Source organism: Chrysemys picta, chromosome 6, assembly GCF_011386835.1.
Source record: "Chrysemys picta bellii isolate R12L10 chromosome 6, ASM1138683v2, whole genome shotgun sequence".
Taxonomy (NCBI): domain Eukaryota; kingdom Metazoa; phylum Chordata; order Testudines; family Emydidae; genus Chrysemys; species Chrysemys picta.
The window spans coordinates 110537042-110552073 of NC_088796.1; the positions used below are offsets into that span (position 1 = coordinate 110537042).

General features: G+C 44.5%; 1 protein-coding gene and 1 long non-coding RNA gene across 6 annotated transcripts in view; one reads left to right on the top strand and one right to left on the bottom strand.

The window, feature by feature from the left end:
* The window catches only part of LOC135972435 (uncharacterized), a 32066-nt gene extending 30662 nt beyond the window's left edge, over positions 1–1404 (bottom strand). The window contains exon 1 of the long non-coding RNA XR_010588900.1: positions 1271–1404. This is a non-coding gene — a long non-coding RNA (uncharacterized LOC135972435). The remainder of the gene's footprint in view (positions 1–1270) is intronic.
* GLDC (glycine decarboxylase) overlaps positions 1–15032 on the top strand; it is a 100141-nt gene that overhangs the window by 32222 nt on the left and 52887 nt on the right. The window contains exons 1-2 of one of the 5 annotated variants that reach the window (XM_008169320.2): positions 555–929; positions 1289–1367. In XM_008169320.2, the coding sequence (XP_008167542.2) occupies positions 642–929; positions 1289–1367 (367 nt within the window). In that variant the 5' untranslated portion in view covers positions 555–641. Of the gene's footprint in view, positions 1–554; positions 930–1288; positions 1368–3942; positions 4158–15032 lie in introns of those variants that run through there. The other 4 variants (XM_065550539.1, XM_065550538.1, XM_065550540.1 and 1 more) reach the window with 4 other exon arrangements.

The following is a 15032-nucleotide window of genomic DNA, read 5'->3' on the forward strand; positions in this document are numbered from 1 at the left end:
GGGGGAAGGGGGCTGGGGCTGGAGAAGGCGGACTGGGGAAGGGGTTCTGCGGGTGGGAAGGGGGCTGGGGCTGGAGAGGGCGGGCTGGGGAAGCGGCTCCGCGGCGGGGAAGGGGGCTGGGGCTGGAGAAGGCGGACTGGGGAAGCGGCTCCGCGGGGGGAAAGGGGGCTGAGGCTGGAGAAGACGGACTGGGGAAGCGGCTCCGCGGGGGGAAGGGGGCTGGGGCTGGAGAAGGCGGACTGGGGAAGCGGCTCCGCGGGGGGGAAGGGGGCTGGGGCTGGAGAAGGCGGACTGGGGAAGGGGCTGCGCGGGGGAAAAGGGGGCTGGGGCTGGAGAAGACGGACTGGGGAAGCGGCTCCGCGGGGGGGAAGGGGGCTGGGGCTGGAGAGGGCGGGCTGGGGAAGCGGCTCCGCGGGGGGAAGGGGGACTGAGCCGCTGAGGGGAAACTTGCCCTGTCGGTGGCAGTGGGCACAGCGGCAGGTGGCCCCGGCGGGCCGGGCAGTGTGGGGCGGGGCCAGGCGGCCCCTCCCCTCGGGCTGCCATTGGCGCGGGGCTCTGCGGGTGGCGGCGCCTTGGGGTCTCCCCACAAAGTGCCCGGCAGGTGCGGCGGCCGGGCGGAGTTGGCCGGGCGCGGCAGCGGCATGCAGTCCTGTGCCCGCTGGTGGGGGCGGCTCGTGGGCCGGGGGGCCGCTCTGCACCTGCCCCCGGGCGGCGCCCTGGCGGGGAAGAAGCCGCCGGGCAGATGGGGATGGCGGGGGCAGCAGAGCGCGGCGGCGGCGGGGGGCAGCGCCCCCAACACCAGCGCCGCCGCCTCGCGGTCCTCCCGGTACATCGAGCAGCTCCTGCCCCGGCACGATGACTTCTCCGAGCGGCATATCGGGCCCCGGGACAAAGAGAAGCGGGAAATGCTGCAAACTGTGGGTCTGGCGGTAAGTCCCTGTCGGCTCCTTGGCCGCTCCGCCCGTGTCTTCCTGCTCCCTTTCCCTCCCCCTTCCTACCCGCCTGTGCGTCTTTGCATCCCCCTAAAACCACTTCGCCGCCGCGTCCCCCCGGCTCTGCCTCCCCCTCCGCCCGCAGGGGAGTTCCCGAGCGAGGCGCACAACGGCGAGAAGCGGGGACTCGCTGAGACTCCGCTACCAACGAAACGGGTCTCAACAAAGGTCCCGCTAAGAGCCGGCATGCGAGCCGGCAACGGGGAGACTCTTTTAAAGTTTGCGTGCACCTTGGGGCAGGCTGTCCGCCAGAAAGCTGGGTAACGCACGGTACTCACGTGAATGTCCTTTTTCAGAGTATCGATGAGCTGATGGATAAAACCGTTCCTGCCAGCATCCGCCTGAGAAGGCCCCTGAAGATGGATGACCAAATTTGTAAGTGACCATTTCACGCTGGACGCCAGTAGGAGCTTTGTGTAAAATCTCCCCCTCCTTGCCTCTCTTGTTTCTAGTCTAATTAATCAGCATTACAATAGCTCAGCGGAGGAGTTACAGTTTTGCTTTTCTTTATCCCGGTAATTAGTCTAATGACTAAAATTGTGTAAAAACTGTAACAAAAAACCTACCTATTTCCATTAAAATGCAACAGGACTTAACACAAAAAAGCAAGAACAAACGTCCCAGTGCTATACGGTATTGCTCTTCAATCTGTGATGTTGTGCCTAGTTGTAGCAGTATGTTGGTTGCATAAAAGTACCTGTTCTCACATTTGAAACAAATAAGAAAACTTTTATGGCAGGATGAGACTACCTCATTCCAGGCTGAATCCTGTGTGTTGAGTTAACTGAAGTGCAATAATCCTTGGCATGCCCTGAAAGCACTGTGATAAGGATTAAAAATTGCTGTTCATAAATCTGAGTCACCCTAGCACAAGTTATTACAAGTTACCTCCTATGCTGAGTGACACCTTGAGACCTGTTGCTCAGAATTTGCATCTTTAAATAAAATACCAAAAAAGACTAGGAGACTTCTGTATCATACATAAAATAACTATTTATATTTGCAAGTTTAGTCTGTTTTTTTTTTTTTTTTTTTTTGAGATTGATCCCAGTGTATGAATCAACGATGTGCATACATTTTTAAAACTGGAATCGGAATTCAGCACATCATGAGAAACAAAGGTGTTCCTTTTGTACTCTAATAAACGTAGAACCCATTTTGATGAAAACCCGTTTGCAGTATTTCAACCCAGCACCATTTTTTTTCTAGTTGAATTAGTCATCTGAAAATGGTATTTAACTTGGATATAGAGGTTACTTTTAATAGTAGCCTAAAACTCGACTATAATAGTACTAATGGGCACTAGTATAATTCAGCAAATTACTATTGTCATAAATCAAAGCTTACAGGTGCTGTTAGTATAATGGGGGAACTTGTGGATTTCAAGTCCTTACAACTAAGGAGGTCTCCAATCTTTAATTAGAGGGAACATTTTTAAAAATATACAATTACATTAGTACATAAAGACCATAATAAATGTTTGCCAATATCTTCCTGGAAAACACACTGGTGCCAAAAAACCGTTTTAAAAGTCATACTGACTAAATAATTGCACTAAAACATAAAGCTTAAGAGCTGCCCAGGATCCTGAAAATCACTACATCAGTATCACCTTTTAGCGTATGTGTTTATCATATTAGCAAGTAGGATAAATTATTTTGATTCCTCTTGCTCCCTTTTAATATTGCTCATCAGCAAATTGTAATTTAAGTGTAAACTTTAGGCCCTGCAGCTTCTGTAAGGTTCCTGGCCAGTTCAATCTGGTTAGTTTGAGATGACATCACAGAACAGAAGCAGCGGGCAGAATGGCCAGGAAAGCTATAGCCTGAAAAGACTACTTCTAGCCAGGAATTACACAATATGATGACAAGTCTGTTATTTCAAAGATTTTATTTAAATCTTTGATGCATTGGTGTATTTTATTTTTAAATAATTTTTACCCACCTCTCAAAAAGATGATCTTAAACTCCTCCTCACTATCTTCATGGTTTGCGTAAGTAGGGATAATTTAATATCTCCCTAATGGTTACGTAGCTAGTCAATATAGTCTAGGATTGGAATGTCTCTTTATTAATAGTCAAAGCATATTTGTAACTTGTGTTTTCATCAAACTTGTCAGATCATTTTAAAACTGTAAATGAACTGAAGTAGAACCTCACTAATGTACAGTTCTTAAAATAACTCACATACAAGGCAGTCTCTCCCCACTTCTCAAAGACTTAATAGTAATAGAAAACATCATTACAGCACCTGCTAAGACTTACTGAATATGCTACACTACATTTACTGATGCATTGTAAGTGATCATAAATTAAATACTAACCTGTTGTCAAAATAAACTAAAGTACATTTTGATGCATTATCCTTTCTATAATATGCTCACGTGCTAATTTGAATAGTTAATTTATAATGGGTCTCCCAATCGCAAGTATGAGTTAGGGTATGTTTACACTACCCGCCAGATTGGCAGGTAGTGACTGATCTATCAGGGATCAATTTATCGCGTCTACATCGATCCCCGATCGCTCTGCCCTCGACTCCTGTACTCCACTGCAGCAAGAGGCAAAAGCGGAGTCGACGGGAGCGGCAGCAGTCGATCCCATGCTGTGAGGATGCAAGGTAAGTTGACCTAAGATACGTGGACTTCAGCTATGCTATTCTTCTCGTAGCTGAAGTTGCATATCTTAGGTCGATTCCCGCCTGTGATGAAGTGGGAATGTTCTTAATGTGTTCTTTGAATGCTGAATGGGGAGTATTGACCTGGGAAGGTTGCAGGGGAGTTTTGCTGGGACTGTCTACATGGAGGATGGGAGACTCTCCTTGAGGGAGGATACCTGAGCACGTAACATGAGAAGCCAGGAGGGGGGTTGGAGGCCAGGTAACACCTCTGCCCCGGAAACTGGACAAAGGACACACAGGCTGGGGGAGGAGCTGGGGGAAGGCTGAGTGAGATGGCCGGAGGGTTTCAGTTGGGAGCTCGCTGGGAAATGGAGAGGGGAGCCCAGAGGGGGCTCAGGCCTCCCAACAGGGCTGTGGTGTCCCTGGGCCCCCCCAAGATGGACCTAACTAAGGGGGTCCTGGTGTCTGCACCTGCAAGATCTGTCTTGGACTGTGTTCCTGTCGTCTAAATAAACCTTCTGTTTTACTGGCTGGCTGGGAGTCATGGTGAGTCGCAGGAAGCTGGGGGTGCAGGGCCTTGTCTCCTTCACACTCCGCGACAACTCTCCTCCCTCCCCCACCCCTACCCCCTCCACCCCCAGCGTAGACCAGGCCTTAGGGTAGGTCCACACTACCTGCCCGATTCGGTGGGTAGAGATCGATCTTCTGGGATCGATTTATTGCATCTCATCTGGACGCGATAAATCAATCCCAGAAGCGCTCCCCCGTCGACTGCGGAACTCCTGCTCGCTGAGAGGAGGAAGCGCTGTCGACAGGGGAGCTTGCCTGCGCCGCATGGACCCACAGTAAGTAAACTTAGTTTGATCTAGGAAACGTCGACTTCAGCTACGCTATTTGTGTAGCTGAAGTTGCGTTTCCTAGATCGATCCCCCGCCCCAGTGTGGACCAGCCCTTAGTGATGTTCTATCATAACTACTTTCTACTCGCTGTCTGAGGCAGGCAACTGTTGGAAATATTTTCTTCATAAGACCTCCTTTGCTAACATCTTGTTTAGTTAACTGGAGACTAGTCCAGCTGTTACCCTATTTTAATCTTTTCTATTATGCTAAAAAAGAGATTCTTGAAAAGTAAACTTTAGAGGAATACAATTGACTATTGCCTGCTACTTTCTGTTAAACAATGACACTTAAAAACCTATACAGTTCAGATTTAGTTTAGGTTTGTGCTTGGGAACTGGAAATTTCAGGCACTTCAGAAGCCCAACTAGAAAGTAGAAGGGGACAGATTGTGCAATTGATTCATTGTTGTAATAGTGTGGTTTAAACACATGAGTAACTCATTTGCTATGTCAACATGTTTACATATCAAAAAAGCCTGTGTACTAGATGTTCTTTAACACTTTGTACCCACGTGTACTGTAAATGTTCCTCTCTGGGATGAAGAAACAATAAAATGATTTGGAGGAAATAGTAGATACTATGTTAATTGAAAATCAGATTTTGAGGAGCTCTGCAAAAGACCCATGTTAAAGTTGCCATGCTTTTCCTCAATTAATCCCATCCCCTTCAAACATATTTGCATATATTCTCCAGTTCATTAGAGCACAAAACTTTCATTTGTGCCTTCTGTTATTTCCCACTGTTTGAATTACTGTTTTGATCCAGGCACCACGTGGGATTCAAAAATAGCTTTTTCCATTTGTGCATTGCCACTTTTTTTGTCCTACTTCCCTTCTCCCTCCCTCCCTCTTGTGTTATGATGGGGCAGTATGAGAATTTGCCCACTTTTGGAATGTGCAAGCATTCCATGTCTATTCCATGTCTTCCTTTGTATTGCTGGTGGAAGACAATATTTGTTTAAAGATCTACTAGAAAGCTCTGTCTAAAACTGTGTAACTTGGTACTGAACAAATTGTACCCAGAAGAGCTAGATCAAACTTGCCTCCTAGCTAATGTAGGGAAGGCTGTCTTTCTAGCTATCAAGTAGAATTTCTTATAGAAATGTGGTATGTATGTATTGTTTCCCTTTAATCTATAAGATAAGTGTGGAAAGTCACTTTTGTTTGAGAATTATATTTAATTTAAAACGTATTAGATGAACTAAACAAAAATTTCCTTCTCCTAACACTTCACAAAATGTACGCAGAATTTTCACATTTTATGTGGGAGTGGGGCAAGTAATCTCTATTAGTATTTTTTGTTAAACCTGATCATTTTAAATAGCTAACCCTTTCCTAATGTGACTGTTGGGACTAGGTCAATAGTTCTTGTGTAACAGGGCTTTTAAAAATATACATAGAATATTTTTATTCCAGAGAATACGGATCAGTTCAGGAAAGCATTCAAGCATGTACTCAAGTCCCACTGAAGTCAAAGTTTGGGTTGGATACACAGCTTTAAAAAAACAAAAACAAAACAAAACTCCATACCTCCACTCATCCAGAATAAGCAGGAATTGAGTGCTTTCAACTTCTGCCTTATTTTAGCTTATGGTAGTGGTATACCTTCTTGGACTTTGTCTATGTGGGAGGGTTGCTTTTTTTTTTTCTCCCCAGAATAAGAGTGTGAATTTAAGACAATATAATTTATACCAGTATAACTCCTCCACCCCCATGTGAACACTTATTCTAATACAAGTGGTGCTTTATATTTAGCATATGTTACTTAGCATAGGGTTTAAACTAACCTGGAAAAAAAGCCACTCAGACTGCAATAAGAGTGTTAACACAGGAGTTTATATCTGTAGAACTGATAAAACTTTCAATGGTAGACAAGGCCTTGATATTAACTAAGTGTAACTGATCCAGCAATAAAGATGATCTCCTAATGAGGAAATGGGCATAGGGGAGTGGTATGGCTCTGGAGGGATGACATGTGGCTTTGGGCACCTGTGGTTAAATGTGAAGTACACTCTCTCAAGTCCTGATGTGGCAGTAGCAAAGATGTAGAAGACTTGTCTGCATTATATCTTGCACTGTTATCAGTGAAATTACTCTAGAAGTGAGCTATAAGTTCTAAATTTCATTGGCCACATCTACACTATAGGCTTTTATCAGAATAGTTATGTCAGCGGTGTTGAGAGGTGCGATCCCTTCCGTAACCAATATAACTGTGCTGACAGAAGCCACTGGTGATGCAGTTATATCCACAAATGTTCACTTTCACAATTATAGCTCTTTCACTTCGGGCTAGTGGAATAAGGTATACAGGTAAAAGCACAGCTTTACCAGAGAAGCTCTCCTAGCATTGATGCCATTTATATGGTCATAAAATACTGGTATTCCCATATTGGTAGAGTGTTCCTGGTATAGATGTGGCCTTAATGTAGATAAGGCCAGTGGGTGGACGGAAGAGGGGGAAGGAAATGTCATTGCTATGGTAAATCTGAAATAGGACTATGCTTAATCAATACAGTGTGAAGATTTCTATAAAAGAATAGAGATTCTTTCCAGAGGAAAAAAACCCTGACACTGGCTTCCCCTCCCAAACAGAATCCAGGGTACATAAGATGTCCTTGACAGTTCCCTCTCTCCTCCTGGCACCTGTGATGTTCCACATACATTAAGTAAAAATAAATAAAAATTGAGCACTCTCTTTACCTTTTCGTTGTTCTGTGCAGTGTCTCTTTTCTGTCAGCGTTTAGTGGGCAAGGGACCACGTCTAGGAAGTTTTAACTACTAACCAATAAAACATTATTTGACTTGGCATACATTAATTGTGAATTAAGGTGCTATAATTCTACTGAGGTTTGTTTGATTGGCATTGCATCACAGGAGTGAAATGAGTGTTATATATTCACCAAAACAGATTGTTAGTTGGCATTTGCTTTTTGATTATGGCTCAACCTCAGATCCATGCTCTTCTGCTATCTGTTCTGTGATGTGTTACTGCTGTCCTCCGTCCCTGCCTTTCAGTGTCATTTGACCAGTGGCCACATTTTTACTGCCAGCAGAGCCATTCCCTGCCTACTCTGGTGCTTCTCCATCCAAGATGGACAGTGGGTTTTGCCACTCCAGTGTTTATTGATTAAATGATTCTGAGCTATATTTGCATGAACTGGTGCCTGTTCTTTTAAAACAGTCCAGAACTGGGCATTCTTAGACATATCGTGAGACTGTTCTTTAGCATCATTTGTCATACAAAGATGTGTGTTACCTGTTCCTTAGTGACAAAGTGGGAGAACAACATTCAGGTAAGTAGAACTGTGTGGGATGGGAGTGGAAAGATGCAGAGCTCTGATTTCAGACTGTCATCTTACATAGATTAGTCAGTCTCAAATAAGTAAAATCAGGTCATCTAAGCAAAGCTGTGAAAGAAACAATATAGATCACACAAAGAACTAAGTGATTTATAGCTTCTAGAAAGCATACATCAGATGGGTGTGTTAGAGAGACAGGAGGGAGAGGGGGAAGAAATTGGAAACTTACGTAAGGCTCTTGCTGCTAAAAAGCAGCAACTTGTTTGTTGAAGTTGTGAAATCCATAAATGTGAACATTGAACTCCTGACAGAAGCTGCAGTGTTCTCTTCCATGATTCGGATATAACAATACCATGAGACTAATGATCGCTGTTGTTAGTATTGCCTCTGATGATGTTATACACTGAATTAAGGAAAGAAACAAGGTCAACTGCATTTATTTATTCAGCAGAAAAGATTTGTCAGTTAAGTACTTGAAGGATTACAGGACTATTTTCAGTGGAGAGAGCGAAGATTAAGCATTTAATCTGTGCTGCCCTAGAAAACTGGCAGCAGGAGGTTGAGTGTGCTGGCTGACTTCCATGTGTTTCTTAAATCTATTCATTTATCAATTTTATTTTGCCTAGTTTAGTATGATGCTTTCTTATTTCACTACCTGGAGAGGAAAAATAAATCTGTGATCTAAGACCAGAGTGTTTACATTGCAAAGTATAAATAATACATACAAATGTTGTATATTGTGACCAATGTCACTAGTCTTGTTCATACAGCCTGTCTTCAGAGAAGACTAATATGCAGGAGTGCAGTTTGTTTTCAAGGCCTGTGTATTCACGGGCAAATTAGTCCCCTATTCTGCAACAAGATCCCTGGATTTGGCAGCACTCAGGGATAGCAAAGTGGAAATTCTCCATTTTAAAATTTAAATTTATATAAACCACTGCAGTAACCTTATTCATCTCTTAAATTCAGTACTTGCCACTCATAGGGTGAGCTGACACATTAAGAGAGTCTAGGTTTCAGCCTCACCTGCAACTAGTTTACATTTCAGTTCAGGACCACGTAATGGGAACATGACTAGCAATCAGGCCTGCTGCAGGATAGAAAAGAACTAGAGCTCAGGTGCCTACCTGTTCTGACACTGTGCTGCGTCCCGAAAGCTGCCAGCAACAGGGTCCGGCTCCTAGGCAGGGAGGCCACAGGGCTCCGCGTGTTGCCCCTACTTAGAGCACTGGCTCCGCACTCCCATTGGCTGGGAATCTGCTAATGGGAGCTGGGGCAGTGCCTGCAGGCAAGAGGTGCATGGAGCCGCTTGCATGCCTCCACCTAGGAGGTGGACCTGCTGCTGGCTGGGTCCAGGGTGCAGCATGGTCCGCGGTGCCAGGACAGGCAGGAAGCCTGCCTTAGCACCCCCACTGCACCGCTGACCAGGAGCTGCCCGAGGTAAGCCTGTGCCCCAGTCCTGAGCACCCCCCCCCCATACTAGAGCCCCTTTCTGCACCCCAAATCCCTCAACCCCACCCCACAGCCTGCACCCCCAGCCCAGATCCCTGACCCTCTCCTGTACCCCAACCCTCTGTCCCAACCCTGAGCCCCCCAAACCCAAAGTTCCCTCATCCCCAGCCCAGACCCCCCCCCCTCCCACATCATGAACCCTTCATTCCCAGCTCAGCATTCACCACATAGCCCTCACCCCAACCCTTTGCCCCAGCCCTGAGCCCCTCCCACACTCCAAATCCCTTATCCCCAGCTCTGTTGAGTAGCAGGCATCAGTTCTCTTCAACTGGGGTGCCAGAAAAATTTTTTTTTTGAAAACCACTGCTTTATGCTGAAGCTCTCCTTAGTTCTGAAGCAGAAGGCTAGGGGGAGCAAGTTTGCTTGGAGTGAAGTTTCAGCAGGAAAAGGCATAAGAACTCTGCGACTAGGATTGTGATCCGGAAGAATTGTGGTGTTTTGAATGTTGTTAATAAACCAGACTTCTAGAAGGGGGAGAACTATTATGTAAACACCACATTATGAAGTCTGGGGAAGAAGGGATACTAAGGCAGTAGCAGCATCTGAAGCCAGACAGTTCTTGATCTGCCATAAAAAAAATTTTGACAAGACATAATGGCACAATAAATTGAGAGGCGGAGTGGAGAAACTGAAGATTGATAGCTGGGAAGGAAACCTTTAGGATTTTGGCAATTTTAGACAATTTGGGTTTGTAAAATTAGCATATTAGTGGGTGGTTTCTCCTAAAAACAGTCTGCCATGTAACAGCTAGCAATATTGACTCTTAAATTGGTAGTGGGTTTCAAAAATTAGCACCCAGATCCATTGCTGTAGGCTGATTTAGACCTAATTAAGATGACTATCTTTTACAGAGGGTTCACATTTTCAAAGTTCTCTTGACCACCTAGAGGACTAGAAACCCCATATTATTTTATAATGAGTCTGTATTCTAGAGCACAAGCCTTCCATCAAGGAGTACATGGCCCCACTACACGTTTATATTCCTTGAGATTTGGAGTCCCAGAACAATAGAGGATGACTCACAGAAGATTGCAAGTGAAAACAGAAGACTGACAGCTGGAGACTTGCACCAAACACCAGGAAGAGTAAGGTCTGTAACTAGGGACTCCCTACTAAGAAGGGCAGATAAGCGGCCCGTCTGTTCTTAGTAGGGAGTCCTCAATTACATAGAGGCCTATCACTAGAGTGGAGTTGGAGAACAGAAGCGTGTGCTGGTTGCCAGGAGCTAAGATACAGGTTGTAGACCTGAGTGAAGAGGATCCTATGGGAGCAGGAAAGAATCCACTGATTTGTTCTTCATGTTGGAACAAATAATGATAGATTCTTGCTGGAATGCATCAAGGGAAACTATGCCAGGCTGGAGAAGATGCTTAAAGAAATGGAAGCTCGGGTGATCTTCATTGGGATTCAACCTATCCCTAGAAGAAGAGAGTGAAGGGAAGACAAAATTATGATGATCAACAGATGGCTTAGGCAATGGTACGACGAAGGAGAGATTTGGGATGTTTGACCATTGAGAGGCATCCGTGGACAGAGGAGCATTCTTATGGGGTGGACTCCACCTGATTAGAAAGGGAAATAGACTTCTTGGATGGAGATTGGCACAACTGATTAAAAGAGCTTTAAGACTAGTAATTCTGGGAACACCGTTGAGAGATGCTCATGTAATCATCATTCCCGCTTCTAAATACTAGCGGGAGGAAAATCAAATAAGAGGATACAGCAATGGAGAAAGGAACAGACATCCAAGAGAAAAGACCACTGACAGTAATGGTCAGGTAGGTGATATTGGCAGCAGAATGACTGTACCTAATCGAGCAAGGAATCGGGGGACGCCACACAGAAACTCAGATGTCCGTAGACCAATATAAAGAGTCTGGGTAATAAAATGGAGTCTGCCAGAATCAGATTTTGATATGAATAAGAACCATCTTCAGTATTTTTTTTAATGAAAAAAAATCCCATAATCACACAATTCCCAGCAGACTTCAATTTCCCAAATGTAAATTGGAGGACAAATGCTATTAATAGTGATAGGCCCCAGCTATTCCTGGATGTCATAGCTGACAGATTTCTTCAAATAGTCACTGAACTAACAAGAGGTGATGCCATTTTAGATCTAGTATTGGCAAGTCACTAGGGCCACATAGAAGAAATGGTTGTAGAGGACAACCTTGGTTTGAGTGATCATGATCAAATTTGGTTTAAACTAAATGGAAGGATAAATAAAAATAAGTCTGCAAATAGGGTCCATGTCAAAAGGGCAGACCTGGAAGAATTAAGGGAAGTGGACTGGATTGAAGGATCTGAATGTGAAAGAAGCTTGGAATTACTTCAAGTCAAAGTTGCAGAAACTATCTGAAACCTGTACCCTAAGCAGGGGGAAAAAATTCATAGTGAAAGGTTGCAGACCAAGCTGGATGAGCAAACATCTCAAATGGGTTAAGAGAGAGCCTACAAGGAATGGAAGATGGGATGGATCTGCAAGGAAAATTACCTCTTGGCGGTCAGAAAGCATAGAGAAAAAGTGAGAACTGCCAAAAGCCACGCAGAATTGGATCTTGCAACAGTAAAGCTTCTTTAATCCTATAAACAGGGGTGGCCAAGCTTACTTACCCTCTGAGCTGAATATGACAATTGTCAGAAGTTTGTGAGCTGGGGCTCAAGGCTTCAGCCCCGTGAGAGGCCTGCTCTTGTTGAAGCCCCAGCAGGCACACCCTGCAGGACTGAAGCTCTGAGAAGTCCCTAGCCCCACCACCCTGCTGCAGGGCAGAAGCCCCAAGCTCCCAGACCCCAGTCTGGTAGGTGGAGAATTGGGGGGGGGGGCAGAGAATGTGGGTGGCTCCACAAGCCACACTAACTGTAAAAGAGCTGTGGTTTGGCCACCTCTGCCATATAAATAAAAAGAAAACGAAAAAAGTGGGACTGTTAAGTACTGAGCATGGAGTGGCGATTAAAGATAATCTAGGCCTGGTCCAACACTTACATGAATACTTTGCCTCTGTTTTTAATAAAGGTAATAAGGAACTTAAGGGTAGCTTCAGGGTGGCTAATAGGAATGGAAATATAGAAGTCTGAATTACTATATCTAAGGTAGAAGTCAAACTCAAAACAGCTTAATGGGACCAGGTCAGGGAGCCCAGATAATCGCCATCCAAGAATATTAAGTGAACTGGCACATGAAATTGCAAGACCATTAGCAAGGATTTTTAATGAATCTGACAACTTGGGGGCTGTTACCTCTGACTGGCAAATTGCTAATATAGTACCTATTTTTAAGAAGGGCTGGGAGGGGGTGCGGGGAGGACAATGATCCAGGAAACTCCAAGCCCCTTAGCTTGACCTCAGTTGTATGCAAGGTCTTGGAATAAATTTTGAAAGAGAAAGTAGTTCAGAAAATAGAGGAAAAATTAGGATAAATTACAACATAGTTGATTGTGCCAGACCAACTTGATCTTTCTTTGTGAAGATAATCAATTTTTAGAAAAGGAAATGCAGTATATCCAATCTACCTGGATTTCAGTAAGGTATTTGATACAGTTCCACATGGGAAATTATTAAATTAATGATGAGGATTAATATGAGAATTGAAAGGTGGGTAAGAAACTGGTTAAAGGGTAGGGTGACTAGATGTCCAATTTTTAAAAGGGACAGTCCCATTTTTTGGGACTCTCTTATATAGGCACCTATTTAACCCCCCCATCCCATTTTTTTCATGGTTGCTATCTGGTAACCCTATTAAAGGGGAGACTACAATGGGTCATACTGAAAGGTGAACTGTCAGGCTGGAGGGAGGAGGAGTTCCTCAGGGATCAGTCTTGGGACCCATCTTATTTAACATTTTCATTAATGACCTTGGTACAAAATGGAGGAATATTAATAAAGTTTGCAGATGACACAAAGTTGGGAGGTATTGCCAATATGGAGGAGGCCCAAGAAGATCTGGAGGACCTTGAAAACTGGAATATTAGAAATGTAATAGTGCAGAGTGCACTTAGAGTAACTACAATAATTTTTGCTATAAGCTGGGAACATATCAGAAGTGACAGAGGAGGAGAAAGATCTGGATGTATTGGTTGATCACAGGATGACTGAGCCACCAATGTGGTGCGGCCATGAAAAAAGCTAATGCAGTCCTAGGATGCATCAGGCGAGGTATTTCCAGGAGAGAAAAGGAAGTGTTAATACCATTATACAGGGCACTAGTAAGACCTCATCTGGAATAGTGTATTCAATTCTAGTCTCCATATTTAAGAAAGATGAATTCAAATTGGACCAAGTGCAGAGAAGAGCTACTAGGATGATCACAGGAATGGAGAACCTATCTTATGAGAGAAGACTTAAGGAGCTTGGCTTGGTTTAGCCTAGCCAAACAGAGGGTGACAAGAGATATGATTGCTCTCGAAATACACCAGGGATGAACGCTGGAGAGTCAGAGAAGTTATTTATGTTAAAGGTCAATGATGGCACAAGAACAAATGGATTTAAACTGGCCATCAACAAGTTTAGGCTTGAAATTAGATGAAGATTTCTAACAGTCAGAGGAGTGAAATTCTGGAATAACCTCCCAAGGGGAGTAGTGGGGGCAAAAAACCTAACTCGTTTCAAGACTGAGCTTGCTAAGTTTATGGAAGCTGTGTTGTGATGAGGTTGCCTATAATGACACATAGCTCATCTGGTGACTGCTAGCAGCAAATACCTCCAGTGGCCAGTGATGGGATGCTAGATGGGGAGGGTTCTGAGTTACTACAGAGAATTCTTTCCAAGGTGTCTGGCTGGGGGGTAAGGGGGGGGTGTCTTGCCCACATGCTCAGGGTCTAATTGATAACCATATTTGGGGTCAAGAAGGAATCCCTTCCCTGTCCCCCAAGTCAGATTGGGAGAGGCCCTGGGTTTTTTGCCTCTCTCCACAGCATGGAGCATAAGTAACTTGTTAGTTTGAACTAGAGCAAAAGGTGGATTCTCTGTAACTTGGTCTTTAAATCCTGATTTGAGGACTTCAGTAACTTAGCCAGAGATTATGGTCCTAGTATAGGAGTGAGTGGATGAAGTTCAGTGGCTTGCAACATGCAGGAAGTCAGACTAGGTTATCACAATGATCCCTTCTGGCTTTAAACTTGCTCTCTTCTTATCAGAAAGGAAACATTACTCAGGGCTGGATAAACCATGCACTTTAAGAGGGCATTTGCAAGGAATGGATTGCTCAAGGTATTGGTAGTGATACAGGGTGGGGGTGGGGGAAAAACCACCACACTTTTAGCTCACCAGTTCAGATACAATGCAGGGCAGTTAGTATGGTCATCAAGTATCATACAGCTCGGTCTGTGAAAAGAGTTGATGTTTTGAGGCCAGCCTCTCCACATGACAAATACTGTCATTGGGCAATATCTAGGCCACCACATTTTGTGACTGCATTGAACAAATGCTCCACTTCCTGCACATAAATTGCCTCTTGGCTATAGCCACATAAAGAAGAAAAGACACCATGACATCACCATGTGTGAGAATTCCAATCAGACATGGCACCATGGCAGTGGTCCATCCCATTCAAATCTGATCAATCTTGTTGGAAGTAATTGCGAAAACAACTTTCTCAAGCCATTAACCTCTGGGAACCAGTTGCAGTAAATGTGACTTTACGAATACAATAGTGGTGGAGGAGGAGGAGGGGGAACCAATTACTCATCTGCACCACAATTTAAACATTTTCAT